The 18,908-nt window shown below is 47.4% G+C and overlaps 2 protein-coding genes across 6 annotated transcripts; one reads left to right on the top strand and one right to left on the bottom strand.

The window, feature by feature from the left end:
* Positions 1–1,596: 1,596 nt before the first annotated feature.
* On the bottom strand, positions 1,597–15,713 carry usp10 (ubiquitin specific peptidase 10). The gene is given in 16 exon segments (XM_057014097.1): positions 1,597–4,313; positions 4,806–4,871; positions 5,249–5,393; positions 5,920–6,085; positions 6,557–6,737; positions 7,289–7,388; positions 7,866–7,969; positions 8,043–8,101; positions 8,180–8,289; positions 8,391–8,482; positions 9,576–10,577; positions 10,580–10,804; positions 12,052–12,111; positions 12,385–12,430; positions 12,563–12,631; positions 15,433–15,713. Coding segments are annotated over 16 exon segments (2,637 nt in total). The 5' UTR covers positions 15,457–15,713; the 3' UTR covers positions 1,597–4,125.
* On the top strand, positions 14,687–18,002 carry marveld3 (MARVEL domain containing 3). Of its 5 annotated transcripts, none has more exons than XM_057014224.1 (4): positions 14,687–14,975; positions 16,766–17,004; positions 17,073–17,167; positions 17,255–18,002. In XM_057014224.1, the coding sequence occupies exons 1-4, from the start codon at positions 14,922–14,924 to the stop codon at positions 17,863–17,865; spliced, it is 999 nt and encodes a 332-aa protein (XP_056870204.1). In that variant the 5' UTR covers positions 14,687–14,921; the 3' UTR covers positions 17,866–18,002. The 5 variants fall into 5 exon arrangements, with proteins under 5 accessions (XP_056870204.1, XP_056870205.1, XP_056870203.1 ...); XM_057014225.1 differs by lacking the exon at positions 14,687–14,975 and adding an exon at positions 15,733–16,457 and having other exon boundaries at positions 16,750–17,004; XM_057014223.1 differs by lacking the exon at positions 14,687–14,975 and adding an exon at positions 15,733–16,457.
* The last annotated feature ends 906 nt before the right edge of the window (positions 18,003–18,908 follow it).

Here is an 18,908-nt window from a genome sequence, read left to right on the forward strand (position 1 = left end):
ATCACGGGCAGGTAGGACTTTAGTTTCCATGTGTTCACTGGGAAATGCCATACATCACACACACACACACACACACACACAATCACAGACAGAGCTGTTGCTATAGAAACACGTACTTCTAGACATTAATCCTACAGAGGAAGATCTTGGGTGCCTGAATTGAGAGTAGGTTTCATGGTTTTATCCTGATTGCATGTGACAGGAATTGCATTGGCCCTTTCTTTAAAGCGAGGCCACCATCTTCAGTGTGTTCTATTCAGCTTGAGGTGCAGTGTTGACTCAGGAGATTCTGGATTCCTGTTACGGTGCTGGGTTTAGCATGTCCTCCCACAGCTCAGACGCGACCATTAGAAAGACTGAAGACTCTGAATTGTAGATTAACATGTGCACGTGTTGTGATTTCTTTTTTTTTTGCTGACCTCCAGAGTTTTCAAATGATTTTTGCCCCAAATAGTCAAATAATGAAGCAGTGCTGATGCTGACAGAGTCCAAAAGAGATTTTGATTAATTTATCATCTAAAATGTGCTGAGGAAAGAGTTTGAGAGCCAAAAGGTGAACTTTCCCATCATGTAACACATCACAGCTTCGTGCTTCCAAGACTGGGAATGACCTCAAAATGGATGGTAGGGCAGGCTACTGTATCTTAGCGACCATCAACCACAGAGGTAGAAATATGACTCAAGGCAGAGGACTTGTGGGTAATGAAGTTCTTATCCAAATGTCCCATTGCTACTGAAATTATTCTCATGGTTTTAGCCAGAAAAGCCCGTTGGTTTGGGCATTTAATCCCTTTGAAATGAAAGTTTTTAATCCCTTTGAAATGAAAGTTTATATTTACATAAAATACACCAAAGACACAACAGTACATTGTCTTACATGTGAATGGGCCGCTCAGGGTCCAAATGTGGACATTGTTCGATAGCTTTAACAACACTGTTCATGATTCCGACAGCAGACAGTAATAAAGGCTTTATTGTTCCGATTTAAATTCACCTCTCCTGGACTCATCTTGGCCCTGAACTATTCTGATCTGTGGGGGGGGGGGGGGGTCAGATGACCCGCTCAGGTTACAGCAGAGCAGCGAGGACGACCCACGCCGCAGCTCCTTGTTCTGCAGCCACGTTCTCGACCAAATTACCGGCTTGTGCTGAAATATGTTTTGCTCCTTTCCCACAAACCCAAAACCTCAACAAAAGCCGTGGGGAGAGGGGCATACATCATAATCTGAGGCCGGCGGAGACACTTGTGAACATAGGTGGTCTGTCGGGGGGTGTCGAAACATGCAATCTGCCCTTCAGCCCGGAGAAAAATGGTTCCTGTAGCTGCCTTCTGTCATTAGCGAGGGTGTTGTGCTGGAGAGCAGAAACCACATTCCATTGGACAAATGAAGCTGTAGAATAAATACTTTAGAGTAAGAATGGGCAAAAGAAGCTTGCGCAGCAGAAATTTTCAATGGGTCTGCTTCCCATTAAAGCAAATAAGAGGCCCCCGAAGAAAGGCCCGGACACCGAGGCAGCCAGGGAGACCACATTAGCAGGGAGATAAAGCATACTAGGAATACTCAGCATACAGCAACAAGAAACCAAATAGCAGCGTGTGGTAGACCAAGACACGGTGGATCATTCCGTTTTATTGTGCACATGGTTCTGCAGGCCAGAGCGGAGACACCGGCGGTGTCCGGGACCGACCCGATCAAAAGAAAGCCCAGTTCAACCGTCCCACTACACATCATTAGCAAACTGCTTTTTGCAACAATTCTTTATTTGAACAATTAACAAAATAGAACGCTGGAGGCTTGAAATTAAAAGATAGTATAGATTTTGTCCGCCCGTCCCCTCCCCCACCCGAGACCAATATCCCCCACACTTCCCAGCAGACAACAGTGTTAGGAGTACATACTGAAGACACATTATTGAAGCGGTTCACCAGCACATGTCCTGACCAGCGGCGACAGACTGAAATCTACACAACAGAAAGCGCCGAGTACGAAAGGCCCGACGCCCCCGACACGTCAAAGAGGCGGGAGAAAGGAAACCGGAGAGAGACGAATGCAGGCAGAAATCAGGCGCCGCGTCAGGCACGTCGCACCAACGGTGGTCGTGAGCTGTGATGAAACGGGCCGGGGGGACAAAACGCCGGGACAGTGTTGGGACAAAAACGCCGCTTCAATCTGCTGTGGCGAACGGAGATTTCTCTAAACGGAAGCATGGAAACGTGGGATTAACCGGCCTTCGCGCCTACAAATCTGTTCATTTTCAAAAGAAAACTCAAAAATCCCAAGCCGGAGTGCAGAGCTGAAATATTCTGAAATGCTTCAAGTGATGAATTTGTGTTAATACTGAGGGCGATCGGAGGGAAACGGGTCTTCATGGAATTCCATCTTTAAAACAAAACGGTACGCGGGAGCAAAACAAAACGGAAATGAGCATCAAGCAAAGAACTAAATTTTATTAATAATTGTGCTTCAGCCTGTGTGTTTTTATCCAATTCAATGCAAGCAGGGGTTCTTTTTGCAGGAGGGGAGGGAGAAGGAGCACGAGGACAAAAGAAATCAAAGAGGAATAAAATAAAACCCAACATCTTTTAGCAACACCAACAAAAATCACATTCAAAGAATGATCCAAAATAATAATAATAAATCAATATTTTCAACAAAAGCAAACACTAACTCCTCTTGTGCACATTTCCTTGGTGTTTATGCAGCGTGCGGTACAGGTGTCGCCCCGCTCCCCCCGTCCCTAAATCCTCCCTCCCTGGACCGGGAGGGCAGGTTCTGAAGCACTGAAGAGTCAACGGGTGTCAGGTCCGAGCGCTCGGACACCAGACGTCCGTCGGACCTGCGCAGTGTGTAGAAATACATCAAACACTGATTTAAGGCAGCTCCCCCTGCGCGCGCACGTGTTCCTGAGGGTGTGTGTGTGTGACACACGCCATCAGCCAAGTCGGGTCGGCGGAGGGGATGGGGGAGACGGGGGTGTGTGGCTCGAACCTACACTCTAAAAGCCACCGATCCACAGGTGGAACCTTAGAGGGGGGTGGGCAGAGACAGGAGGGGGGCGCTGCAGTGGAATCTGTTCTGATTGGTTCTCATCTCTCCAGTGCAAGAACTGAGTCTTAAAACTAGACCCAAGCAAGTTTTCACTCAGCTAGTTTTATATATAGTTTTTTTTTAAAAATTTTTTTCATCTAAATAGTTGCAAAATATGCATTTGCCTGTCTTATGGTAATAATCATTTTATACTTTGTGCAGAGAAGCTTGCGTATTAAACCCTAAAGCGCAATTATATTTCAAATAGACTAAATCTAAACCAGAATCCATTACAAGACCCTTGAATACAAGGAAGCTCTTCACATCCGTTTCCATGTGCCACCTTGTCCCCCCCCCCCAATATTTGATGGCTCAAGTTGTACCTAAGTTTAAAAGCACCAGAAACACGAGGAAATGATTTTTGGTGGCGGTGGCGGTGGTGGGGGGGAACAAAAAAAAAGATGGAGTGGCCCGGGGGAGGAGAGCCTCAGGATGATGCTGGTGTTGGCCCTGCAGATGCAATGGGACAAATTCACGTTTTCAACTGCGGCGAGTCGATTCGGCCAATGACTTTCTTTGACTAAAAAGGCAAACACTTCTCTTTCGGGGTCAGAAGGGTAATTCGTGCAACAGGAATTACCCCAGCAGTCAGTGTGCAGCCTCTCTCAGCTAGTTCTTTGTGTGCGCGCCCGCTGGCTGCGGTCCGAGCTGAGCTCTGGGGCTCAGTCTCAGGTCCATTCCTACCGTCTAATTCAGTCTTTCCTTGTTGCTTTAAAAGTAAAAAAAGAAAAGAAAAAAGACAAACAGCAGTGGTGCACAAAGAAGAGAGCAGTCACGGGGAACTGGTGGCGGATGCAGCTGGGTTCTCCTCTTCATTGGAAAAGCTGGTTTCAGGAAAGCGGGAACGACGGGGAAGAAGAGCAGAATCTTTGCGAGGGAACGAGTCGGGCAGTGTTCCTGTTGGTGGGTTTGCTGTGTTGGTGTCGTGTGTGGATGTCGACGTGTGCGTTCTGAGCATGTATGCTTGTGAGTAGGTTCAGGGTGTGTGTGTGTGTGTGTGTGTGTGTGTGTGTGGGGGGTGCGTTTGCGTGCGTGTCTACAGCAGGTCGACGCGGCGGTAGTACAGCAGGTAGGCGGTGCGCTCGGCCGACTGCTTCAGCAAATGGTACTGGTTGATGACTTTGACCGCCTGGTCGTCGATGCGCAGCCAGCCGTTGAGCCCGATGTGGAAGACGTCAGTGGTGTAATGGCCACCTGTCGCACTGTTACCATGGTGATAGACAACTGTTGAGACAGAGGGGAGGAGGGGGGAGGGCCTCGTTAATGGATAATGGATTCGTTCGGGGTTCATTTTAAGCTTAAATACTGGAGTGGACGTCGTTTCGAAGGCCGAGCGGGACGTTTCATCACTGCTGAAGTGAAAAGGCTGAAATCCTTTTCATTAACATTTACGTGCACGGCAGATATGGTTTCAATCATCTTCGTTTGCACGACCCGCTGGATAGATTTCAACGCAGCTTGTTGCGAAAATACGAGCGCGCGTAAAAGAAAACACGGGATTCTGACGCGGCTCCAGCAGTAATTCACGGAGCTGCTGGATCTCTTTGTGACGACCCAGAGACAATAAAAGAGCTTAGATCGGAGATACAATGAAATCTAGTCCAGTTCAAATCAGACAGGCCTCCCCAGCTGGAGGAGACGTGCACGACAGTAAACAGGACTGAATGTATTTTAATGGGAACTTGATTAAGACAGAAGTCCAAGAATAAAACAAACCTGCAAACAGCCTGTAAGTTCTTTGGCCTTTTACAACTTTGCTCCGCACTCCAGAGGACAAGAGATCTGAAGAGAAAAGGCAAAAAATAAGTGAGTAAATAAATAAAACCCTCCGAAGGAGCCGCAGCCTGATTTGATCAATATGATCAGAACTCCAACAGTCAACAGATTTCCCACGAGGCAAAGTTACGTCCACGAATGTCAGAAACACTCAGCGGGAACATTGGAATCACTCGGGGTTGAGCTTGGCCACTTTGTGGCATCAATCATCCTCTGGCTGAAATACAGGAACCTGTTGATGCTGAAAAACTGCTGCCTGTCGAGGGCCAAAATGAGGGATTTCACAGAAAATGGCGCTTTCACGTGTCGCAGGTTGTGCCATCGTTAAAAGTCAAAGTCAAATCTAAATCCTGTGGGGTGTTGGGCCCCGGATGAGGCCGTACCTTTGCTGATTTCCAGATCGACGGGGTAGTCGATATTCTTGCTCAGCTTCTGGCAGCCTCCGGTTTTCTCAAACACAAAGCGCTTCAGATGGAGCACCAGCACGGGGGGCAGCTCTTCCAGCGTCACCCTTCGACTGATCTCAATCTAAACCCCAAAGAAACAAACACACGGGAGACGTGAAGTCCGGGAACACTTTATGGGGACGTAGAGAACGTCCCTGAACGAGCACTTTTCACCAAACGCTCGAGGGAAGTGACACGCAGAAGAGAAGCAGGCCGTAAACTTTACTTTTATCTGTTACAAATATGCCAATTACACATCTGTGGAGCAGATGTGCCTGACGCTGGCCTGTCCTAGTGGGCTCAGCAGTCGGGGATCATGTGTTCTTCAGCCCAGAGTCATAAATAAAACGCCCGTGACACATTTTCAGACCTCAATTAAGATATATGCCTTTTTTTTGATGATCAACTTCATGAAATGTCGATTATTAAGCCAAAAGAGTCTATTCTGAGAGCCAGTCAGACGCTTGAGTATCACTTGCACGCCTCCGTCTTTATTTTCAATATTAAAATCTTGCAAATATAACAATTTAAGATAAGCATAAAAGCATTTTAATAGGTGGACTCCAGACAAAAGGCACCAAACGAGCCGAAGAGTGTGTTCTTCCTACCTCCTGCTTGGTTTTCGAGGTGTAACCCTGGACCGATTCTCGCGCCACCATGGTTTCCAGCGCCTCCTGAACAGTGCGGATCTTCTCGGACTGAATGTCCAGCTGCAGGGTGAAGAAGGGCTGCAGAGTGGCCGATTCTTTAGAGTTTTGTTGATACACCACCGACCTGAAGAGGAAAACAGGGGTGAGATTAAAGGAGACGTAGCGTTCGTGGTCACCGAGGGCCCGCCGCCTTCAGGGGAGATGACGAAGATCGTAATTACCAGGGTGAAATTTAATCTGGCCTTTCTGTGTGTGTGAGGGGAAGTCTGATATTCTGGCTGTCCCTGATGGTTGACTGCTTCAGCGACGTTAATTGGGAAAAACTATTTTCAAAGTGGAAACCAATTACTCAGAATAGAGGCTGAGAGCATCGACTGGACGTGTGGACGCACCAAAATAACCACGGTCGAGGGTTTAGGAAACCTCTGCGAACATCATGTAACCACACGCGGGGCTTATTTAGGCAAGTTAGTCCCACACAGGTTCACCACTCCAATCTCTTTAAAACCTGAAGGACTTTATCTCAGTCTCTCTAAAGACACAAATATGTCCAAATGTCGTGACGTCATCCCTCCGGATCCACCCCTCAACATACCTGATGTGGCCACCAAATATGTCAGTGATGGGGGTGCGGACGAAGTCGGCCTGGCGAGTGATGGAGGTCTTGTTTCTGGGGCCAACTTGCTCCCACTCGTCCTCGCTGCCTTCTTCGTCCTTATCAGCAGCATCTTCCTCCACGCCGGACTGGGACTCGGGCCCGTTGGGCGTGGGAGCTTCTGGACGACCCGTGAAGGAGAAGCACATTTTAGAGGTCACGACTTTAGATGACCTGAAGTGGAACCAACCCTCCACTGAGGCTGCGGCCGTATCCCTGACCTGACGGGGAGCGTCTGGGTTATTTTGCTTTGCAGATTTAGGATCGACACCAACGCTGTCATGTTTCTTTGTGTCAGATGTTTTAGACCCTTTTTCTTGGCTACTTCTGGGTGGTATGTAGCATTGCAACTGTGCCAAAACCTTTTAATCCCTGAAATACCTTCACACTAACGGACAGAAAAGGTTGACGAGGCACCGCGTCGTCATTGGCAACAGTATCGTTACATTAGCAGCAAATCTCCCCTCGATGTTTTATTGCCAATCAATCAAACCAATTATATACATATTTGATGCACTCTCTCCCTCGAGTCACTGAGTGGATCCAGAAATTAATTCAATTAATTTTTCTTCAAAACAAAAACACTGCTGATATTCAAAACATAAATTAAACGAGGCTGAAGCTGTAGCGAAGAGGTTTCAACACAGAACGGGGAGGGGGAAAAAGACTCACTCTCTTCCTGAGGCGAAATGAGTTTTTTCAACGCCAGCATCTCCTCATGCAATCCATTAAGAGTGAAGCCAAGATACTCCTCTGCGTCCTCCTGTCGACCCTAAGAGCGAAGAACCAGGCCATCAGCAACAATTCAACTCCTCTGCAAGATGAGCTTACTCACAACCGTGCACATTTTACTGTGCAATCAGCCATTTGGTGAGGGAAATGAAGCTGCCCCCCCCCAATAAGACAGGATGCGCAGGTCTCGTTAAATATAAGAGATAAAAATACTAATTTATTAGTTCCATTATAACTGACTCAGCCAGTCGATGTGCAAGCTGGAATATTCAGGTGTGTGAAACCTAAAACTATCTCCAGAACACTCTGTTCCAGACTAAATGTACCACTAATTGCAGGGTGCGTACATTTTTTTGGGTCACATTCATTTTGAAGAAATATTTATTTCTGAAAACAGGTGTATTGCATTTATAAATGAAGCAGCTTTTGTAGCATCGTGCCAAGAGAATTCACATTTTAAAGACATCCCAGCACCTATCGAGACCATCTGAACCCACTAACTTTGCAGCTCGCTCACCTTCTCCGACAGGCTCGACTTGATGAGAGTGAGGAGTTTATAAATGTAGGTTGGTTCGAAGGGAACGCCGGGCCGGATGTCTTTCATCACCTTGTCCCCCACGGCTGCAGAGACAAGACAGCCTACTGCAGTTTCTGACAGAGACGTGGACACAGGCATGTAGTTGGACGGCCTTACCTTGCTGCTTCGCTTTAGATGGCACAGGCATGTTGTTGAACTCATTCACGAGCCTCACGCTGGCAGAGAGACAAAACCGTGACTCCCCGGCAGACGTCCGATAGTCGATTTGATAACAACTGTCGAGAGCTACTTACAAATTGTCCATCATGGGTGTGGAGGTGCATGGCCTCTGTGTTTCACTCAGCATAGGGATGGACTTCATCAGGTGATACATGGGTGGACATGCGATTAGAGCCTGTAGCGTCTGAGCAGTCAGAGTCAGGGAGGACAACGGACAGGCGGTGGACACGTCAAAATGGATGGAGCTCGGGGGAAATGAGAGAAAAAGGCAGCGTGGAAGGATACAGCGTTGATGTAGCACCAGTTCCCCTTGTTGACGAGTCCTCTCGGCTGCAAAGACACTGGTTTATGTATCAACTTCACATTTTCAATAAGTTCTGGGGATTCAAACACATACAATGTATTTAAATAGGAGGCCACATGCAGTGCCACTCAAACAGGCAGTCACACACATGATTATCAGCACTCACAAAACACAAATGTTCAATCTCACATTCCTGCCGCTTGTGACAACACAACAGGCTCGTCTGAATGTCAAGATGATTTCATTTACCACGCCTAGGAAGGGAGACTGCCACTCAAACAGACGGCTCCCATGGTAACGTGGACGCAGCCCGGCACCTACATCCCCTCACAATGAAACCCGAACACGTTGAGCTGTGCTCGTCTTCTGTGATCTTGTATGTGAACCTTCAGGGGGTCATTAAAACCGCATCGAACATGGGTGTAAATTCACCTTTTTTATCAGCTTCCTGTCCTAAATCACATGACCACTTGGTGTGACTGAAATGTATCCCAATAAGACCTTGTTGTAATTTAGCTAAGCCGTGTGACAGGCATCACAGATGCATAGCGGTCATTTCAATAACGGCTTTTAGCACTTTTTCAGGTCGACCGAATGAACCGACACATCAAAATTTGCACGGTGAACGCCATACTTCCACCCTCTTACGCACATACATTTGAACACCGTACGCTTCTATGGGTCAGGGGGCATATCTTAATTCTGAGAATTCTGTTCTGTTGCCAACAAGACAGAGAGGCACCCCTGATTTACTTATGATGTGTGATAAAGAAAATGATACGCGACATAAATATGAGCAACAAGTTAGGATCTGACAGCTCTGCTGGACCTGTGCTCGCACCATCTGGAGGAAATCTGGTGGCGAGATTCTTGACCATAATTGCGACCAGAAATTCTATTTTTTTCTGTCAAGTCATCCACAAGTAATTCAAAAACATTTAAAATATAACACTGGATATAAAAGTGCATTACTATAGGCGCAGCATCAGAATGAATCTTGAACAACAGCTGGGAATACACACAGAAACAGACTCAGAGGATAATTGACTCGATGCTGCCATCAGGTGGACGAGTTGGGAACATCACGCTTCATAGCGCTTTCGAGCCAAAGCTACACACTTTTAAGTAGTTTCTGCAAGTTTACTATGAGCATCTCCATATAATACCTGCAAGTTTAGGAGCCATGGGATCCTCTGACACATGCACAGGGCCATTTTTTAATTCCACAACTTTCTCAGGCTGCTCTGGTGTAGCAAGTGACGGGGACACAACTTCCACGTTTTTGACCTCCACGAACGCTTGAGGGCCCCCAGGTACAGGCTTTGAATTGTGGAAGAGGCTAGCCCAAGACTTGGGGAGAGTGGCATTAGGTGCAGCTGGGATGGCAGGGGAATGGGCCTGCTCCGCCACAGCTGCCTGGCCACCAGAGTCTGAGGAGCTGTGCTGCGGCTGCTCCCCACTCTCACAGTCCTCTTTGTGTCCATCTGTACTGTAGAGATTATCAGGCTCCGCGAGTCCGTTGGCCAGACCACTGTCGGCTAAACCCTTTCCCTCCAGTTCAGTAGTTGTAATCGACATGGCTACAGGTGGGGAGGCCACAGCAGCTAAAGCAGGAAGAGGTGATTTGGAGTTAGGGCTCTGTGAGCCGTCTGAAGGTTCCGGGCTCTGTGGAGCCAAAGTGTCTGCTTGCTGCTCAGCAGTCCTCTGCTCTTCCGTCATCCCACTGCTCTGACACGAGGACGAAGAGGAAGAAGTTGCATTGTTGCCAACGGATGAAGAGGGAGAGCCGCTTAAGTCCAAAGAAAAAGCGTCAGGGCTTTCACAAGTCCTCTGATTGGCAGTGGGTGTGGTTGCAGGTTTGGCTACGGCCGCAGCATCGCTGGATGTTGCAGTCACAGGTGCTTGGATGGAGAGTTCAGCCCCTGACGGAGGCTTGCCGTCCACCTCTTCAGCAGGGTGATGGGGGCCACCGAGCGCATGTCCGTTCACCAGTGCCGTGACCGGCACACCCTCCACGCCGCCGCCGCAGTTGTTGCCCAAGACGCCGGACGGGTCCAGGTAGTTGTAATATCCCGGTGGACGCTTTTTCTTTTTCTTCCTCTCTCGTTGTCCGAGGCTGCCGGGAAGACCGTCCATGTCCTGGCAGGTCTGGTGATTGTCCAGGCCGAGGCCTCCGAGTCAGGGCCATCCAGCGAGTCGAAATGGGTTTCGTCGGGGACGTCGGCTGCCGGGGCGGAAGCCTGCAGAGCCTTCTGCACGGGCTGGCAGCCCAGGATGAACTCTGGAGCCTGGGGGTTGAGGGTGCTCGACACCTTGTACAACTGATCCTTCCCTCCCACAGACTCGGAGTCCATCACCTCGTCAACGCCAAATTCAATGCGCTGATAGTCTTCTGCTGCAATTACATTAAATGAGTTAGAAACATACACATTTGGACTCCATGGGAAACTGTTGCGCTACACTAACAATGAGGAAACCATCATATTAGAATTTAGGATGCAGCGGCCAAGCGGTTACAAGGTTGTGGCTGCATCGGAAATCAAATAAGGCCTATTTTTAGTTCCAAACACTAATGTTGGAACTCTGATCAGAACAACAAATTCCACGAGGACTCATGTGAAGCCAAGCAAGGAGGCTACAAAACGGCTGGTTAATAAATTTTAATTTCCTTTTTGTGATGCGTTCTTCAAAAACAGTCCCTAGTTACTATCAAGGGTTTTATTAAGTGTCCTTGAATAAAATTGAGTGGTTGTCACATTAGAAAAGATGAGCAGCCAATCTCTGGGGAGTCTTTTCAGTAATTGCTGCCTATTTAAATGGCGTTCAAATGGGCCATTTAAAATCCTTTATGACCATTCACAGTTGGTCAAAGGCCTGAGGATAAAATAAAACAATGTGGAGGAGGAAAACAAAACACTTACTTGGAATTAAGTCTTGATATTTGTTAGATGAATATAAGAGAGAATAATGTCTAATGCTTGTGTTCTAAAGGAGCTCGTGCTAGTTCTGCACCACTAAGTGGAAAACATGAGGACATGTTGATTCTTGCATTTATTGTCCTCTGACCCCTGAAATAAGGGCTGCAACGATGAGAAAAAGGGCTGCGGTTTTAAAAGCAATGCAACAGAGCGCAGAAAGAACTGATTTAAGATATTTCTGTTTAAAATGATTATGCAGTGTGAGCATAAGAAGGGGAAAACATTAGTAAGTGCAAACCATCGGCGACGTTGATGAGCTCGGCGGTCAATGGAAATGTCAACACCGAGACGTTACTGCCGAGTTAGGTTAGAATGAAAATACTCATCCACCAACCAAACCTTTAACACACGAGGCTAAAAAGGCCCAGGTTAGAACCCACAACTAGCCCCTGGGATAATGAGCTGTGCTGTTAATCTGGCTCAGACTGGGTTTAACTGAACTTTGAGTCCCTGTGACGTTGAAAATGCATTATTGGCGAGGAAAGATAAGACGCTTGACAGCGTCTTGAGCATGCAAAGCTCGACAGGTTTTACCAAAAGCCAAGAGAAAAGTACACAGGCAGAGGGTTTAGGAAGCCACCAGTTTTTGAAGCCTGGATTTGGAGTTTTACAGCAAACATTCAACAGCTAGTCAAGCCACAGGCCGTCAGACTGCTTAACTCACCGCAGACCTGCAGTCCCATTGACTCCATAATATAAGGTACAGCAGGAGTGCAGTAACTTCCTGAATAATCAATACAAATCAAGGTAAGGCAGGTATCACGGACACATGGGCTGCTGCTACATTTGGTGGCACAAAATGCATGAAAATGAAGTATCAACGGATGCTAAACAATAGAAATGCTCTGTTGTACATGTGGTCAAACCTAAAACTGCAAATATCACCCGGCGAAGCGAGATGGGCTCTCAAATAATACGGCGAATTAAAACTAGGGACATTTCTTTTTCCAGTAGATCAGTTCTATCCAACAATAAAAGGTCGTCAGAATGTACTTACCAGAAGACTGAGTGACACATGGAACCTTGTCGTTGAAGGGGGGAAGCTGCAAGGAGAGAATACAGGATAATTTGGGCAATCGGGCTGGAAAAAAGGCCGTTTCAAGAGAAGGAATCTAGTTTTGTTCATATGTGATGTGAGCGCTGCCAGTGGTGCCGACCAGCATCTTCTGCCTTACCTCCACGTAACCCCGCGGAGTCACAAAGAACTGATTGATCTCATCAGCGCTGAACTCCCCGAAGAAGTACTGTGGACACAAATCACGTTTCAACGTTAGACCGCGCACGTGTGATGCGCCCAAGAAAACTCATTTATCACCAATTTATAACAAAATCGTTACCGAGCCACCGTTTAAACCGCGGCGCGTCCAAAGGGCAAAGCCCAACGAGTGCCGAGTCATGCTGACTCGTGCACAAACCTTCAACACAAACGGCTCAAACCCAAGTTCACCAAATTATAGTGTGTGTGTGTGTGTGTGCGTGCGTGCAAATTATAAATGCTGGAGTAGAGCAGTTGCTTTACAGGTTCTGGGGCCTGATTAAATCCACCAGTCCGTCACACACACACACACACCCCCCCCCCCCCCAGCAGCAGTTGTGCGACAGGCCTGACGGCCGACGTCACGGCGAAGAGACGGTGACACGAACCCACTCGCCGCGCCGCTAATCCTCTCAGAGCGACGTGAAAAGAGGACGCACAGAGAAAAGAAAGTGCAGCTCAAGCATATGTAATTCTTTCCCACCGCGGCCCCGCGCCACACTGCTGAAGCGGCACTACGGGCGGTAAACAGCCGGCTGTAATCCAAGGGTCTCGGGGAGGCTAATGCGACCACAACAGAAAGAATGGCCCTTTGCTCCATTCTGCAGGCGTGCCACACGTGCCACAATAAGCTTCCTCTGCTGCTCGTTTGCGCCGAGGATTACAGCAAATTACCTCGCGTTTAGCGAGGTCGTCGTACGCGAGGGCACAGTGGGACCGGACACCGGGAGCAACGCCGGAGTGAGCGGGTTAATTTTCAGAGCCTGAGGCCCCAATCCACTTCAGTTCTCCATCAGAGTGATCGGACACGTCAGGGCCGCGCCAGAAAATCCCCTTTTAATCAGTTTGTGGAGGATAAACGTGCCGCCGTCTCATTCATCCGGCATCAAAGTGACAGCAACAGCTTGCAAATATTGGTCAGCTGTGAGAAACCTTCAGCGTCGGTGTAGCAACACACCTTTTATCAAAGACACAAGATCCCCCGTCACATGTTTGGGGACATTAGTGCAAGAGTTTAAACCCTCATCGTCAGGGCTACGGCCAGGCTGGGCCTGCTGATGCCTCTTCATAACTGAGGAATGCAGGATTGTCGCTGGCGTTTAGCGCCGTGTTCCCCCGTCATTGTGTGCAGATAAAGAGAACGTGCACGGGGCCTTGCTGCCGCACCGCTGTGCAGAATCCTGCTAAGAGGCTGAGCTCCATGTGCAATGTTTGTTTACCGCCTTGTGCACTTTAGATTCTTGTCAAGGTCCGTCCATTTAAACCTGAACAGCCAATCAGAGCGCTGGCGCGGCCAGTCCGACGTGATGCGTTCAGGTACCAATTCTCTAGTAAAAACAACTGTCAGAAGAATACTGGTGAAGAGTCCAGTCCAGAACGGGATGTAGGGCCGCAGCAGCACTTTACAGAATTCCCCTCTCATATCTCTTCATGGTAGGAGTCTGTCTCGTTCTACGAGTAGGTATTTGTCTGCCACACCTGTTTATGTACTGACATTTACGGCTGTACGGCTCCATCCGTCCTTTCTAAAAGAGTGGATCAATGTGACAGTTACACTCACTAACTTTTTCTGCAAGAACATAAATAAACCTAAACCTACCGGATAGTAAAGTAGCAGAGAGTGATTCAATACATTTGAGGATATGTTATGAGCATGAAGCCAGTCGGCCTGATCATTCCCAACAGGTCACACTTGCAGAAGTTCTAAAAACTGACATTTTCACCTGCATGACGAGGGAGCTCTCTTTTTTTTTTTTAAAGAAAAATAAGAATAAAGCATTTAATTTTAAGATTAAGCAAAATAATTACTTCTTAAAGATTTTCTTTGCTGCACTACATTTGTAACCACCCAAACTTGTTGGTAAATGAATATTCTGCAGTAACAGTTCAGATGGGGCCTCCGCACTTGTTTCACTTCTTCTCAAGACATAAAAAACCCGGATTCTGTCACATGGAACCGGCCGCGGCTCCACTTCACACCCGCAACACATTGGACAACCGCACTCTTGCGCGACACCAGCAAAATTCCATTCACAAATCACCTTCGAGATCACTTCAGGCCCAATAATGTCGCAACTGGGTTTAGCCGAGCCGCTAGCGGACGGACTGCAGAGCAGAACCGCACCACCTGTGCACAGCAGCTAGCTCGCTAAATGCTAGCTGAGCAGGGCGAATCGCGTTCCACCCTCGGCCGCAACCGTCTGGGAGACCACAATGAAAAACATGGAGCAAACTAACACTGTGTTGGGTCTAGAGCTCGGAACAAACGGGAGGCAGCGATGAGGAACGGTGGAAGCGTGCTCTCCCACAAGGCCCTGGGCAGCGTTGCACAGGTGGGCCATGCATACACGCAGCAGTTTTGAGTGCCACTTAGCTAGGGGATATAGCAGCTGACACCCGCTCGGTCACCCGTTAAAGTGTCATAAGCAACACATCGATCGATAATTCGTGTCATTATCCTCGTCTCAGGGGTCGGACTCCCCCCCCAAAATGCAAATATTACTGCCATCTCATTTGAATGGAAACAACCGAGGCCTGTTAGCCACCATGCTGACGGCGTTTCAATGGGCTTAGAGGTATTAGCAAGCACTTTTTGGTACTTAACATTTTCAATGACATTAGTAAGAAGATGTTTTACGTTTCAGCATGCATCCGGTCAACGTGTTAAAACGCTATGGGGGTATTTTAGAAAAAAAACGAAGAAATGACGGGCATTCCTACGCCCATAAATAGCGTTGCAACGCTTGTGGACTTGTTTTGTAGGCTAATATTAGCCACTAGCTAAGCTACCTGGTTGCTGTAAGATGAAGCCATGCTCCCGGTAAGGTTTTCTCCCCTCCGCTGACAAGATGGAAACTCTCCGGGTAGGGGCGTAGCAGATTTGTAATGACAGTGTCAAAACGTGTCCTACTTCGACGTCATTGCCATTTTCCCGACGTTGTCCTGGAAGGCAGCCTGTTTTGATCCGTGCAATGCATCAGCACTTCATGCTACTCGCCGTACCGTCACCGCCATTTCTGTCTAGCCTCTTCCTCGCTTACTAGCAAAGGCAGCGCGCGGTCGGTGAAGCGGAAGCGCGAGCTCGGGAATAGTGGCAATCACTTCCGGTAATGGTCGGACTTCCGACTTCACAATAAAAGTCTCTTAATACTTGTCGGTTTGTTTAATTGTTAATCTTGTTTTGCGCTCGAAGCAACATTTATCGAAGTTAACTGAACGCATAATCAATAATTCTAAGACATATAACGTATATAATATCCTTGAATTTGGAATAATTACTTTTATTCAAAAATAAATAGCGGGGAAAACCTGTCTCTGCTTATTAAATACAGATGTTCTGGTACCGAATGTGTTCATGAAAGATGTTTTTATTGTTCATATAATTATTCAAAGCGCAGAAAATGCCACTACCTTTGAGATTAACTTTACACATGCTTGCGCTTTTACGTCCGGGTTGGGGAATTAATCGCACGATTTTGAATTTTGCAAGGATAAAACAGAAAAATTAGGGTTTTCATTCACTTCGAACCCTTGAACATGGCTCGACCGGTTGGTCGGAAATAAAACTGCGTCATGATTCCGCAGAAAATAGATGTAACACCTTGTAAGATTGTATTACTTGTGGAGGAATGTATGCTCATTTAAAATACAAGGTAGAAATATTAAATGAACGTAGAACATGGTGGAGCCAGGGGGCGTGGCTTCGTGCAGGTGAGCGTCAGGAGGAAAGAATCAAACAGGAAGTGTTGAACAGTGGAGTTTTGTCATCGTCTTTGGTCAAAGAAGCCAGAAATCTTGGATTTGCAACTTCACAGGTGGGACACAATGATGCTTTATAAACCGTATTTTCAAGTGAACAACGAACTAACAACAGGTAAAGCGCGATTTTATGAAACGTGAACCAAAACACAAACAGCGTATGTTGAGCTAGGCATGCAGAAACAGAACGTCAGGTTTTCTCTGTGTTTTAATGCTCAAACTCCCACCAGTCATACGAACTTCATAATTAATAATAATAATAATGAGAAGACCATCTGCCGCTGTAGAAGCACATAAGACCACTTTCCTCTGGATTTATTGGGGTCTGTCTAATGAACGTCCATCCAGTTCTGTTTTTCCTCAGGCGAAGGTGATGGCCAGGAGAAACCACGACACAAGTTATCACGAGAGCAGAGATAAGGACTATTCACACAGGGGAGACCGCGACACCAGAGACCGCAACCAAACGCCCAGAGATGTGGACAAGAGAGGCTCTGCTGGTGACAGCCGTTCCAAACAAACCCGAGAGAGGGACGCGACAACTGCCTCTGACATGGGGACGCCTGCCCGCAGGGATCGCCACCCTGAAGGGCCCTCGAGGATGTAGGACGCTCACGCGAAGGTTTCACGCTCGGTTGCCAAATAATGTTGAAATATCCTCCTCCTGATAGGTCTGAAGAACCATGGGCGTATTCCCCTGAAGACGAGCACTATGAACAACACAAATCCTCTCTTTACAATCTCAGATACATCTTGACCAGCAGAGGCAAGAATATCGGCGCCGTCTGAATCTTTCAGTGTGTCTCATCGGCGTCCCGTGTTCATTTATCCGTGATGTGACCGTCTCTGCCAGGCCTCTGCCAGCTCATGGAGCTCTTCGTCAATCTGCTGATCACCATCTGCGCTGGCGTGCCGTACAGCAACAACGGCGGCTACCGTAACCTGGCCGGCCTGGGCGGAGTCTACGCCTACCACTTTGGGGGGGCCGGCGCTTTCACAGGAGCCGACGCCGACAGGGTGATGGAGCTGGACCGCCTCTTTCATCAGCTGAAGCGGCCCCCGTATGTCTTCACGATGGTCTGTGGCGGGCTCTTGATGGTCTACGCCTGTGCCGCGCTCGCCCTGGGGGTGTTCAGGGTCACGTACCGGTGGCCCCCGGTGCTGCTGGGGGAGGCTCTGCTCAATGCCCTGATAGCGCTGGGCTACATTCCCGGGATGGCCTTCTACTTTATCAAGCTGCGGGAAACGTACGACGACCCCATCTGTAAGGAGCGCGAGCAGATGTACAAAAGTAAAGGTCACCAGGGCTTCGAGTGCCAGTTCCACGGCGCCGATGTCGCCGGCGGCCTCTTTGCGGCCGTGGGGGTGTTTGTTTTTATCGTGGGCGCGGTGTTGGCGGTCAGAGCGTTCAGGTCGGTGCGGGAGCTGAAGAAGCAGAGAAGGAACCAGGACAATCATCTCTAAGCTTTATACTTTAACCACCCGGTGAAGCAGAATCCGTCTGCTGGCTTTCTTTTATATTTCTGATTTTATATTTTCCTACACCTTTTGTACACGTGTCTTATTTTTTTACAATAAATGTTGGCGATGGCGTGGCCACAGTCGTGTTGACTTGATTTAAAAACGTGGATTAGGAGCCGAGAATAAAGAGTCTTGCAACAATTAGGGAACCAGGTTGGAACAAGTTTGAATATCTAAAAAAAGATTTTCGACCTTTTACGTGCGGATCCATCAAAATGGATTTATTGATGATTCATTTTAATCCACCAATGAAACAGATACGTTTTGATTTCAAACCTGAAATATCCCATATAAGTCACAGCTTGGTTTCTCTGCCTGCTTCACATCCTCTGCTCCTGTCAGCATTTATGATGGAGCTTTAGATGTAAATATTCCACTGCCAGTGGCAGAAAATGCAAATGTTCCTTATATTGCCTTATTTTGCCAGATGAGCTCAGTGTTTCATGCTGAGCTTCACCAACAGATGGCAGATTTACTGTGTGTTTCACACTGGGTCACAAAGTTCATCGTGAGCTAGCGTCTCCCCATGAAATATGAAATATGAGCATCAATACAAACATTTTTGTAGTGCAGATTTAACTCGGTGGACAAAAACACGACAATATAGTTAATTGTAAAAAAAACCAAACAATAATGGCAGAATTTTCATTAAAACTGACAAAGATGAAAGGAGTCGGATTCTGCCTGGAAACGCGTCTATATATTGTAATATATATATATTTATATATTGTAATAGGTATATTTGTATATTGTAATAGTTATGTTCTCTATGCTCTCTTGTTTATCTACACTTGGCCTTGTTGCCCACATCTAACACAATTATTCACTTAAATAAAGCATTACAATTGTTCCCAATCAGCTTCAGTTCTGTTAGCTGAGAAGGAAATATACATTAAAACTGGAAGTTTAACTCCCTCTCTCTCTAGAACTCATGCCTCACACACACACACACACACACACACTCACACACAAAAGGGATTTACCAA

The sequence above is a fragment of the Takifugu flavidus genome, chromosome 2 (assembly GCF_003711565.1).
Source record: "Takifugu flavidus isolate HTHZ2018 chromosome 2, ASM371156v2, whole genome shotgun sequence".
Taxonomy (NCBI): domain Eukaryota; kingdom Metazoa; phylum Chordata; class Actinopteri; order Tetraodontiformes; family Tetraodontidae; genus Takifugu; species Takifugu flavidus.